This window comes from Engraulis encrasicolus, chromosome 18 (assembly GCF_034702125.1).
Source record: "Engraulis encrasicolus isolate BLACKSEA-1 chromosome 18, IST_EnEncr_1.0, whole genome shotgun sequence".
NCBI classification, from domain to species: domain Eukaryota; kingdom Metazoa; phylum Chordata; class Actinopteri; order Clupeiformes; family Engraulidae; genus Engraulis; species Engraulis encrasicolus.
In genome coordinates, this window is record NC_085874.1 from 2,391,206 (window position 1) to 2,404,113 (window position 12,908).

The window sequence follows — 12,908 nt, forward strand, 5'->3', positions numbered from 1 at the left end:
TTGTAGAGAGCATCAATTTGGATTTAAAAGTTGTCTTTCTTGTTAAGGCTCTGCGGGCCAAATGAAATTGCTCAGCAAGCTGCATGTGCCTTCCCCCCTTCTTGAATTTGCCAACTTCTGCCTTATGACCATGGGTGTTTTGTTTGATGACTGTGTAATTTCTGACTCATGTCATCTGTCCAGATCCACGTGGCTGAAGGAGCCTGACGCTGACTCCACCATGCTATTCAACATGGTGGCTGAGATTTTCATTCTCTGGTGTAAATCTCATGTGAGTCTCTACCCCTCTTTCTCAATATAACTCTCTCAGTTTAATCTTTATTTGAATGTGGGATTGTGGCAGAGGTGTTGCAGCTATGGTGCTCATTGCAACTGTGCTGCTTCCAAATCTTCCAAATCTTACATCTTTTCATGAGTATGTACTAAGTAATAAACCAACATTTACTAGTATGACCAAAGAACAGTACATTTTGCAGCTAAATTTGCTATTACTGGAAATTCAAGAGAGTGGACATGGATAAGATCCACCTTTTCTTGTAAGATGTGTAATTTTCCCAGTCATAATGAATAGTGGTGTCAACAATGATCGATTCGGGCATTCGGCGGTGCAATCCAATGCGGGGCATGGACGATCCGGACTCGATCCGGCAAGTTCCAGAATCGATCCGGCATTTTTTTTTAAGTTTCAATTACTTCCATGGATATTTCGGGAGCAAATTAATGTTAAATTAAATAAAAGCACTTCAAAACATTGCAAGACTGATACAGACTGATATAGACTGATAAGGAAAACAGCCAATACATTGTTGCTCGGTATCTGACTACTTGTATTGCCTCATCATGACTGATTAAACATTTGCTTTGCTTTCAGTAGAAATGTAATGTATTGCAATGCATTGTAGAATTGAATTGGATCGGATAGGATTGCATAGAATCCTCCCGAATCGTGATCGGATCGGATCGTGAGGGCAGTGCCGATCCGATAATAATGAATATTAATAATAACACCACTAATAATGAATATTTGTATTTGATGGTGGTGGTCAGTATTTGTGAAAAAGTTTAACCTTTTTGACCTGAATTCTGGACATGAATTCTGGAAATTAACTTCTGAAAGTATTATATACTCCTGTCCTTTCCCAACAAAACAGAACTTCAAGAGGGAGGAGCAGAACTTTGTGGTTCAGAATGAGATCAACAACCTGGCCTTCCTGACTGCTGACTCCAAGACAAAGATGGCCAAGGTAAAAAAAAGTAGAGCAGTTGGTGTCTGTTGGAGCCACTAATTTTTTGTACCATGTTTTCTTGACTGAACCATGATTTCTCCTTGTAAGGATTTCAAATCATCTTCGAAGTCTCATGGAAGTGACATGGTATGAGCATGGAATTGGTAAAATAAGTGGCTCCCACTATAGCTCAGTCTCGGTCTTCTTGTTCCTTGCCCTCCTATCCACCCCATACCTGTGAAGCGCCTGATATAATTGTCATCTGTCCATGTTGTTGTAAACAACAGCTAATAGCCTGACTTTCAGTTAATTAATTGGCTTCAGGAGTCGCTTATATGAAAGCTACAACCATCCAACATGAGGTTTTATGCATACAAATGCATTTGTTGCACTGTGGAAAGATTAATCATTTTATGAACACAGAGATTCTGGGAGGCATGTAAGACTCCTTTCTTTGCTTTTTCAAATGACCTCATCAACAAATTGTATGAGTCAACTTCTTAAGCCAATTGATTAATCTAAGATCAGTTTATTAGCTCTTGTTCCGACAACAGAGGTGACAAAACTTACTGTATGTCATGAGGCTGTAAGAATTATCCTCGTCTGGGGTGAAAAGGTTTGTAAAAGAGAGCGAGAGCTGCCTTGGCGTCAACCCGTCCAGTCCCACCCCTAGTAATTGCCTTTGCAGAACAACTGGTGAATGGACACTGGTCACGAAAGGCAGACATGTGTTCATTGGTTGGTTCTGTAGTCAGTCTGACTGGTGGGTCCTGATGGCCTGCACTCGCCTGAGAGAGATGGATGTAATTGGCCGTCTGCATGCTTGATTACCTCTCCCAGGAGCTCCTGGAAACTAACCCCACCCCACGTTTGTTTTGTTTCTCCCTCTGTCTCTCCTTCTCCTTATCCATGCACTGCTGACTCTCTCTCTCTCTCTCTCTCTCTCTCTCTCTCTCTCTCTCTCTCTCTCTCTCTCTCTCTCTCTCTCTCTCTCTCTCTCTCTCTCTCTCTCTCTCTCTCTCTCTCTCTCTCTCTCTCTCTCTCTCTCTCTCTCTCTCTCTCCCAATTGATTCTTCTTTCGTATGCTCCTTTGTCACCCTCACTCTGTCTTCTCACATGTCACATGTTCACTTTTCCTCGCCTTCTATGTGTCCTCTTTTCCTCCCACCCTCTCTCTCCTTGTCACATCACCTTTCCCCTTTCTCCCTCACCAACTTTCTCACTCTTGGTCTTGCTCTCTCTGCCCTTCGATTTCTTGCTCTGTGTACTTTTCTATTCTGTTTCTATTTCTATTTTGGGCCTTGTTTTAGCTCGTGTCAGCATTTCAGGGTGACATAATGAACAGAGGGGATTTTTATTCTTCTCATCCTGTCCTCCTTTTTGTGAGGTTTGCACTTCAGGCCATTTCATCCCACATGCTGCAATAGTGGGACTTGGGAATAAAAATGTCCTCTCCTGCACATTTGTTCAGGCTGCTGTTTGCAATTCCATTGGAGATATGCTATTTTGTGTGTGTGTGTGTGTGTGTGTGTGTGTGTGTGTGTGTGTGTGTGTGTGTGTGTGTGTGTGTGTGTGTGTGTGTGTGTGTGTGTGTGTGTGTGTGTGTGTGTGTGTGTGTGTGTGTGTGTGTGTGTGTGTGTGTGTGTGTGTGTGAGCATGTGAGGGTGTGTGTGTGTGTGAGCATGTGAGGGTGTGTGTGTATATGAAATGCTGTGTTGGCATCTTTCTCTGGTATCGCTCAAAGATTTTAAAAAGGAAAACACTTTATTGTTCCAAACGATAAAATTTTTACATTTCAGTCAACACATTCCACATACTTGCCACTTTAGTAGGCCTACTTTCCATTGGACTGCCGAAGTGTACTGCATTTGCTTTGCTGTGAGGATAGGAGAATCACCTTGGATTTGCCCTCCTGAACTTGAACTGAAGTGTGTGTGTGTGTGTGTGTGTGTGTGTGTGTGTGTGTGTGTGTGCGTGCGTGCGTGCGTGCGTGCGTGCGTGCGTGCGTGCGTGCGTGCGTGCGTGCGTGCGTGCGTGCGCGCGCGTGTGTGCGTGCGCACGCAGTCTGGTGGAAATGACCAGGAGCGTAAGGGCCGGAGGAGGAAACGTGAGCTGTACTCGGTGCAGACCTCCATGATAGTGGCAGCCCTCAAGAAGCTGCTGCCCATTGGCCTCAACATGTGCACGCCCGGAGACCAGGAGCTCATCTCCCTAGCCAAGATACGCTACGCCCTGGTGAGAGAGGGACATACAAGCTTCACTCAATCATATACATATACATATACATATATATACATATACATATACATATACATATACATATACATATACATATACATATACATATACAGCGCGCATGCAGGAACCACACACACATACACACACTCTAGTCTACACCCTGGTGAAAGAGGACACACACATGTATGTATATAGGTTTACAGCCACAGAAAAATGTTTTTCTTTTACTATGGGTAAATGTTTCAGTAAAACAAACATTGCTATTTCATTCTATAAACTACCGACTCCATCTCTTCCAAATTTCGAAAGAAAATATTGTCATTTAGAGCATTTATTTGCAGGAAAAACACATAAGATGCAATGCTTCTAGACCTCAAAAAGGCAAATAAAGCAAGATGATATTAACTTTAAAACCAACAGAAATCTATGAACTTTTATTCGGTGGAATATTATAGAGTGTTAGTACACAAGATTTGGTTCCAATCCATCCACCCATTGAAAAGTTATTGTGCTAAAACATAAAATATCATCAATTTTGGAGCCCATCTGGGCCGCCATATTGAATTTATTTCAAACTGTATTCCTCTGGATTTTAAGTATGTTGTTCATATTATAATAGAGTATTAGCATACAAGATTTGGTGCCAACCCATCCACCCATTGAAAAGTTATTACATGAAAACATAAAATATCATATATTTTGGCCGCCATCTTGAATTTCTCAGAGAGTCCAAGGGGGATTCCTGGGGACTTTCACTATATTATTTCTGAAATGTATTCTGAACATATTCTGAAATGCTCAGGTTGTTACTAATTTTTTCCAAGTGAAACACTAATACACCTGGACTACATTAACTTGGTTGGCTCATTCACAGTTTGGGAACTACTGCTTTAACCAATGTCTCTTACTCTTACAGAAAGACACGGATGACGAGGTCAAAGAACAACTTCGCTCAAACCTTCACCTTCAAGAGAAGGTATTAGAGGGAATACACTGAAATTCCATTGAAATAAAATCAATGGAAAACTTGTATTAATACTTTTATCAATACAAAAGACGTTAGTTGAATATACGTGCGTGCGTGCGTGCGTGTGTGCGTGTGTGTGTGTGTGTTTTCGTGCGTGCGTGTAGTCGGAGGACCCTGAGGTGCAGTGGCAGCTGAACCTGTACAAGAATGTGGTGGTGAAGAGTGATGGACCCCCCGACCCTGAGCACACGGTGGAGAGAGTACAGAGCATCGCAGCAGCTCTCTTCCACCTGGAGGCGGTATGGAGAAGCACACACACACACACACACACACACACACACACACACACACACACACACACACACACACACACACACACACACACACACACACACACACACACACACACACACACACACACACACTTTACCAATACAATAGTCTGTTTAAGCTGGATGTGAGTCTAACCTGTGCTGTGTCAACAAGTCGCTTGTCAATGGTCTCCTCTGGCTCAATTGCCATTGCCATCCTTTTGTGCCTTACACTGACTGATATAATCAAGGCTGAATGCATAGTGTCCTACCCTCACATGTAAACCTTTGCTAGTCTGTTTCTCCCTTGTGGTGTCAGATTAACAAAAATGCAGTTCTGGGGTGCTACCTTGCTACTAAACAGACAAAGCAAGTATGATTGAAATCCGTGTCGGTCGGGTCCCAAAGTGTCTGATTTCAGGTGAAATTACCCTATTGTCAATGTACTGCCTATTTTTGTGAGTATTTGCTTAGTAATTAACTAATATACACTATGACCAAAGTGCAGTAAGCTTTGCCGCTAAAAAAAATCAGAAATTTCAAAATGGCGGACATGGAGAAGATCCACCTTTTCAAGTATGAAAAGCGCAATTTTACCTGTCATGTAGACCAGTGTTTCCCAACCTATTCTGTCTCGCGTACCCCCTAAGCCTCTTAGTTATGCCATGAGTACCCCCTAAATTCATGTTCTATATCGCTTTCTCTGTCCTGATGTGACTGCCCCATATATTTGTTATAATAACATTTTTCCAAGTACCCCCTGCAGTGGGCTCACGTACCCCTAGTGGTACACGTACCCCTGGTTGGGAACCACTGATGTAGACTACGTTAATTTCAATTACTTTAATTTGATGGCGGAATTAGGTAATTCTTCTGAATGGGCAGCATGAATTCTGGAAAGAAACTGTAAAAAAAAAAAAGATTACACAGTGCACCTTTAATATTAATAGGGGGCTTTGGCAGGCTTATGATGAGGTCAAGTTGGCGTTGGGATGGTTATGATGAGGACACATTGTGCTTTGTTCAATAAAAGGTTGAGCCCCACTGCATTACCACCAGAGATTCTTTAAGTATAGAGATATGCCAACATAATAGGTTTCTATGGGCACCTAATGTGACCAGGTTCCGGTCTGCCTAAAGGGGCGTGTCATAATGCTCCTAGCATTGAATAGAACAGTCCTCAGGTCTGCCTAGGTCTGCCTAAAGGGGGATTCCCCCCCCAATAATAGAACCAGGAAACAATGGGCCAATGGAACCTCTCTCTCTCTACTCTCTCTGTTACCACGTTGAAAGTCTTTGCTTGTCCTGGGTTACCAGGTGGAGCTGCCACTGAGGAGCAAGAAGAACTTACAGCAGAAGCTGCTCTCCAAGCAACGCAAGCGCGCTGTAGTGGCCTGCTTCCGCATGGCACCCCTCTACAACCTGCCCAGGTAACACACACACATGCAGACACGCGCGTGCACACACACACACACACACACACACACACACACACACACACACACACACACACACACACACACACACACACACATGCAGACACGTAGTGCACACACACACACACACACACACACACACACACACACACACACACACACACACACACATACACAATTTTATCCATTCTCTCACTGTTTCTCTAACACTTATCAAACACTCCACTCTTGAGACGTGTCACTGAACAACATATTGCATATGTGTATAGTATGCATTGATAGCATAAGGTTCCCCAAGCAATTGCTAAAACTGACAAGCAGTGAAGTCATATACAGTAAATTACCATGCAGAGTAGCCATTTTAAAGTTTTTCATTTGCATCCTATCCATTCTGGATTTCTGTACCTTTGTAGCTAGACATTTCTCTGAAAAATTCCCTCTATAGTCACAGTTACATAATCAGTAAAATAACTCTTTCACGTGATATTAGTGTCTTTCCCTTCTGTAGATTATTTACATTTATGTTCATTTACATTTGTACATATTTTTCTTCAATTTTTTAAAAACATTTTTTATAAAAATGTCTTCCTCTCTGTTGCCTCCGTCATGCGGCCACACTCTACCGTCAGATACAAAAATAACAATTTCTTCCTGAGCGGATATCGCTACGTGTGGCTGGAAAAGTTGTTCCAAAACTCCAGCTTTGACGGTCTGTTCTCCTTGCTGACGGTATGGTGAATATGATAAGACAGACCCCGCCCCCTCCACCTGAGGGCTTTCTCATGGGTCCCCGCCCCTTCTTCATCGTGCTAAAGCTAAAGGACGGTTATGCCCAGAGCCATGGAATTCAGAGTTGTGACAACTGGGGTAAATGTTGGTGACATTATTCACATAAATTCAAGTCATTGTAGGCAGCGGGTTTCTTTTCGCTAGAGACTAACACAGAACCACTACATAACAAGCAAAGATGAGGTAAAAATGAATTTAAATGAACTACATTTATATTTACAGCACATGCTGTGCTCAGCACTCACTTCCTGGAACTATTTTGGAACTATATCAATGTCAGTCTCTGTGTCAAAGGCTCCCTGTGCCGCCATCTTTGTGTAAAAATGGAACAAGGAGATCAATGGGATTAGCCTAACTCTTACTTCCATGGCTCTGGTTATGCCCGCACAGCACACGCCACTGCTTACTCTGATTGGTCTAAATTCAAGGCAGCAAAACCTACCAGCCTATCAGCCTTTCCTCCACCCCCATTTGTGTTCCATTTCTATGTGTACCTTTTCGTTTAATTAAGTGTATGATTCTGAAATCATTTTATTATATGTACTATTTGATCATATTCTACTTGATTGGAGATGTCCATTACTGACTTCATTACTGACTAAGGCTATTTGGTGGAACGGTTTTCTCATACTGTCCTCTATTTAAGGTGTACATTTCAGGGGAAAAAAACTAGGTCTGCCTATTTCAAAATGGCAATGCAGGTGTAGCTGACTGTTAATAAACCTATACTTGTACATTTTGACTTATGACTAGCTGTTTAGATTCGGTCCCCGGCCCCTTGTTTTACACATGCCTCTGTGTGTGCTAACCGTCCCTATGACCAGTCAGATGAGCCAGTGACTCTACATTGCCAACTCCACCATTCATCTTTCACTCATTCACACAAGCACTTCTACCACCATCACCAGCATCACAGCCATCTCCACCATATCAGCTTCCAGAGAATGCAGCACATTATCTCCATGACCCTCTCTCCTTTCCCTGCATCCCTTCCTCCCATCTTCCCTTCCTTCCCTTCTCTTCCTTCCTCTCTTCCTTCCTGCCCTCATACCTTTCACAGTAACTGAGTGACCATGCATCCTGTCTTCTCCCCATACCATCTGTGCCTAAAACCTGCCTTTTCCACCTTCCTCTCCTCTCTGCTTTCCTTTCTTCTGCTGTCCTCCTCTCATCCTCTCCTCCTGCTCTCCATCTCCCCTCCTCCACCTCCTTCCCCAGGCATCGCTGTATTAACCTCTTCTTCCTGCCCTACCAGAAGTTCTGGATAGAGGCAGAGGAGTATTTCTTTGAGGAGAAGCTAGTGCAGGACCTGGCCGTAAGTACAGTCCCCCGCGTGCTGCTGGCTGCTAGCGGGGCTTGGTTGGGGCCGCGCGACCGCTACGTTGAGCGCCCGGCGTCGACAAACAGTGTGACCTATCGAGCTTCCGGAGTGTTCCGCTCCAAGCCTGGGCGCGGCTCCTCCCTCTACTCTTCTCTGCTCGGGGTGTCGCGCCCTCCGCTCGTTGCCCCTGTCGCCCCGCGTTGGCTGCTGCGGCAGCCTGCATGACTGTGTGTCCTCCCCCCCCCGCTGCGGCCCACTGCTAGCAAAGTTGAAATCCCCTGGTAAGAGGGTGCTAAAATGTGTCCCAAACCCCTATTTCACCGCCACCACCAAAGCGATACCCACCCCACCCCAAACCCACTCCGTCCTCCCCCCTTCAGAAGCTCTGCCTCAGTGTCGTCTGTGGTGGGTGTGGTGTGGTGGTCGTCTCTCGTACCGTAAGTCTCGTAACGTGCTGTATTGTGCAGTCGGTGGCATGTTCGTGACATCTATTGGGAATTTGGCCTATAACTCCCATATGCTCCTGTACTATGTGCGTTGGTAAACTCTTCTGATCCCAACACACAACGCTTTTGCATAGCCCCAGGCGACCTGCGGTCGTATCCCATTCAAATGCAGTTACGACACTGCATAGTCAATTGTCATGTTCAGAAAGCCTCAAACCTTACTCAAACAGCAGTTGTAAAGCAGTAGTGGATTAGATCATAGAATCTTGTTCAGGGCAGAGTGTAGGCTACAGTATCATGTGTAAACTAATTGTGTACTCCCATCCCATGACGCGTCTGTGTAACCCTGTCAGTATGCATGCATGCCCATCAACAGCAATAATGTCCTATTCACGAAGGGATCCACCCTATCTACCCTCCTGTTTGGCCCACTCCCTACCATCCACCTAGTAGCCCCGGCCCTCCCAGTCTTGGATGATGCACCACGCACGGCGCACCATTAATCTCACGCATTCCCCTGCATGTGGCATGAAGGCCCATCACCTTACCTTACCTCGTCTTGCCGTGGGTGAGACACGGCACGTGCATGTTTCAACTGCAGAAGCCTTTGTTTGAATTACACAATGGGTATTTTTTGTGTCAAATACAGTAACGCCCGGTGTATCCAATTATTAATTACACTTAGAACTAGTTATTGGATAGTCTTTGGTGAAATCCGTGAAAGATGGGCCTTAGTCGTCCTAGCAAGGCTAGAACACTTCACTTTGAGAAATACCCTATGACAGAGTAAAATGGTCTGATCCACCTACCTGGTAAACCAACCCCTTGGGCTTGAGATGACATGAGACAACACCAAGTAAAAAGCCTAGCTAGGGTGATAGGACCAACATAGGACAAAGGGGGTAAGATCAGTTATCAGTTAATACGTATGTACGGTGTACTGTATACCTAACTAACTGATAACTCTGGCTATCAGTTATTAAAGTGATATGAAAGCCTTTACATTCTTCTGAGATGCAGTATTGGCTACTCAAAAAACTCTGTCTGTAGAGTATTGTGTGGTGTTGATAGAGATTTACTGTGTCTCAAGTCTATATCAGTGTGCATCTCTGTTCATGTGCTGTTTATATGGATCTCAGAGTTTTAAAGAACAGTCTGTGAATGGTCACTATGAATTGGCGCTCGCTGACTGCTGTGCGTTTTTGTGGGCAGAAATCCCCCGTCAAGGCGGAGAAGGAGGAAGAGGAGGAGGAGGCAGAGGTGAAGCCGGACCCTCTGCACCAACTCATTCTCCATTTCAGTCACAACGCTCTCACAGAGAAGAGGTGAGGGCACCGGAACCAGCACCGGCACACTGGCACACGCTCACACTCTCACACTCTGACACACAGTCACGGGAGGGACACGTAGACGCGAATTTGGCCAAGCGAAGCGAACTTCGCCATTCGTTCCTATGAGGGAGGCGAAAGCAAGCAAACAGGCACGAAGCGAAACAAAATTATTAAACCAAGTTTAATATAATATAATGCAAATGAGGAGTGAATTTCGCCTGCCCAATGAAATCAACAACAAACATATTTGTTCCATTCCATTTGATTCGCCGCGACGACCTGATGACAGTTGAGCTGTCAAATGGAACACTGAATTTCGCCTCTCTTCGCCTCGCTCGTTTCGCCTGCTGTGTCCCTAGCGTCACACTCATATCTGCACACGTTCGCACGCACGCGCAAGACGCACACACACACACGCACGCACACACACACACACACACGCACACACGCACACACACACACACACACACACACACACACACACACACACACACACACACACACACACACACACACACACACACACACACATAACACACAGTGTTTCACACATAGCAGACACAAAATCAATTTTTGTTTCTTTTTCATGTTGCTTTTGTTGCAGCCAACTGGATGACGACCCTTTGTATATAGCATACGCAGACATGATGGCAAAGGTACCCTTTATATCATATTAGCTCAAAAAGGTTTGGCAAACACACCTTTTCTATGTACTATCTGTGGACTAATTTGAAAGACTGTAATTAATAATAAAAAAAAATCATATAATATACATGGTGTTCTTACAGTAAGGGGAGATGAGTGATCATTCCCATATTGTTATTCCTCTGCAGAGTTGTGCCGATGCCGATGAGGAGGAAGAGGATGATGAAGAAGGTGGTAAGACCTTTGAGGTGCGACAGGAGAAGAAAAGTAAAGAGAGTCTCTCTAATTGCCAACCAAAACTTGCTTTATTTCCCAGAACAGTCTGCAAGAGCTGTGATACCTGACCTAGTTGCTTGGGTGAAATGTAGCTGAGGCACTAAGTGACAGCCTGCCTACCAGTGTAGGATATGATACAGCAAATTGGGGCCCACTTGAAATGTTCACACATGTTTGGGGCCCTCCTCTGGCCCAATAAGAAATAGAAATCAAATGAAGAGTCAACAGTAACACATTATTTAGAATGTTTAGAAAATGATTTCAGGGCCCACTTGGAATACCTTCATGGCCCACAGTTTGAGAATCACGGCAATGCAGTATTGTAGATTTGACGGCTGTTTTCTGTGTGTGTGTGTGTGTGTGTGTGTGTGTGTGTGTGTGTGTGTGTGTGTGTGTGTGCGTGGGTGCGTGGGTGCGTGCGTGCGTGCGTATGTGTGTTTATGTGACCCACAGGAAAAAGAGATGGAGAAGCAGAAGATCTTGTACCAGCAGGCCAGACTGCACGCCCGCGGGGCAGCAGAGATGGTGCTGCAGATGATTAGTGCCAGTAAAGGTGAGACATGACTCATGTGCCATGGCCCCACATGTCATGAGTTCTATTCTATTCTAGTCCTTTCTATTCTAGTCCTTTCTATTCTATTTTACATAAAGTGAAGTTGATGCATCACTCATATGCCATGGCCCTACGCGTCATGGTTTCTGTGTTGTGTTGTGTTGTTTTGTATTTTATTTATTGTATTGTACTGTACTGTACTGTACTGTACTGTATTGTATTGTACTGTACTGTACTGTACTGTACTGTATTGTATTGTACTGTACTGTATTGTATTGTACTGTAGATAGATGTGCCAGATGTGTCACTCAAGAAATAATTCAAATTCAGATTCAGAAATGAAATTTCCTGTAACTCATTTGACTCCATCCAGCCATGAATCAGTTGTTTGTAATTAGCATGCACTTGGGATACAGTTTTATGAGGAACATGTGACAGGATGTTTGCTTTTTGACACCTCTGTCTAAGCCTAAGAACAGGAGGGGTGGTAGGAGGAAGGTATGGCTTAAAAATGATGGGTTATTGGCCTGACCTGTCTCAAGACAAAATGATCAACTTGTGTAGTTGATGTGTATGAACTCACGTTAACTTGTTGACAAATTCCACAGGCCGACTTGGGCCGATGGTAACTGGAACCCTGAAACTGGGTATCTCGATTCTCAATGGTGGTAATGTGATTGTACAGCAGGTACGCACACTCTCTCTCTCAAATGCACACACACACTCATGCACGCACCCATGCACGCACCCATACACACACACACACACACACACACACACACACACACACACACACACACACACACACACACACACACACACACACACACACACACACACACACACACACACACACACACACACCATATACCATTTCTTTACATGAAATTCACATGCATTTTTTTTCTTGCAGAAAATGCTGGATTACCTGAAAGAAAAAAGAGATGCTGGCTTCTTCAAGAGTCTGTCTGGACTCATGCAAGCTTGCAGGTGTTGTATATGCCATCAATTATCATGAAGGGATTTTGTTCTGTCAATATTTGTATGTACATAGATATGTGAAATTTTTTTTGATATATGTACATGTACATAATACAGTATATGCTGCTAGACACATTAGTTTCCTTTGGAATCAATTAAGAGCTATTCCCTAGCTAATAAAATGTACTCTATACTTTACAAGGCTTTTGTTTGCAATAAAAATTAAACCGATGAATTGTTCATCTTCTGATACCTACCGGTAATCCATTATGTATTTCCCCCATCAGCGTCCTTGACCTGAATGCATTTGAGAGACAAAACAAAGCAGAGAGTCTTGGCATGGTGTCAGAAGAAGGATCAAGTGAGTGCACGGGAAGCCAGCAGTGTT

At 44.0% G+C, this 12,908-nt stretch overlaps 1 protein-coding gene across 5 annotated transcripts in view; it reads left to right on the plus strand.

The window, feature by feature from the left end:
* Positions 1-12,908, plus strand: part of LOC134468876 (ryanodine receptor 3-like) — a 204,102-nt gene that overhangs the window by 168,953 nt on the left and 22,241 nt on the right. For all 5 annotated transcript variants that reach the window (XM_063222788.1, XM_063222790.1, XM_063222791.1 and 2 more), the window contains 14 exons: positions 184-271; positions 1,152-1,244; positions 3,291-3,461; positions 4,381-4,440; positions 4,596-4,730; positions 6,060-6,172; positions 8,186-8,282; positions 9,947-10,059; positions 10,670-10,721; positions 10,899-10,958; positions 11,440-11,539; positions 12,148-12,227; positions 12,453-12,529; positions 12,808-12,881. In XM_063222788.1, the coding sequence (XP_063078858.1) occupies positions 184-271; positions 1,152-1,244; positions 3,291-3,461; positions 4,381-4,440; positions 4,596-4,730; positions 6,060-6,172; positions 8,186-8,282; positions 9,947-10,059; positions 10,670-10,721; positions 10,899-10,958; positions 11,440-11,539; positions 12,148-12,227; positions 12,453-12,529; positions 12,808-12,881 (1,313 nt within the window). The remainder of the gene's footprint in view (positions 1-183; positions 272-1,151; positions 1,245-3,290; positions 3,462-4,380; positions 4,441-4,595; positions 4,731-6,059; positions 6,173-8,185; positions 8,283-9,946; positions 10,060-10,669; positions 10,722-10,898; positions 10,959-11,439; positions 11,540-12,147; positions 12,228-12,452; positions 12,530-12,807; positions 12,882-12,908) is intronic.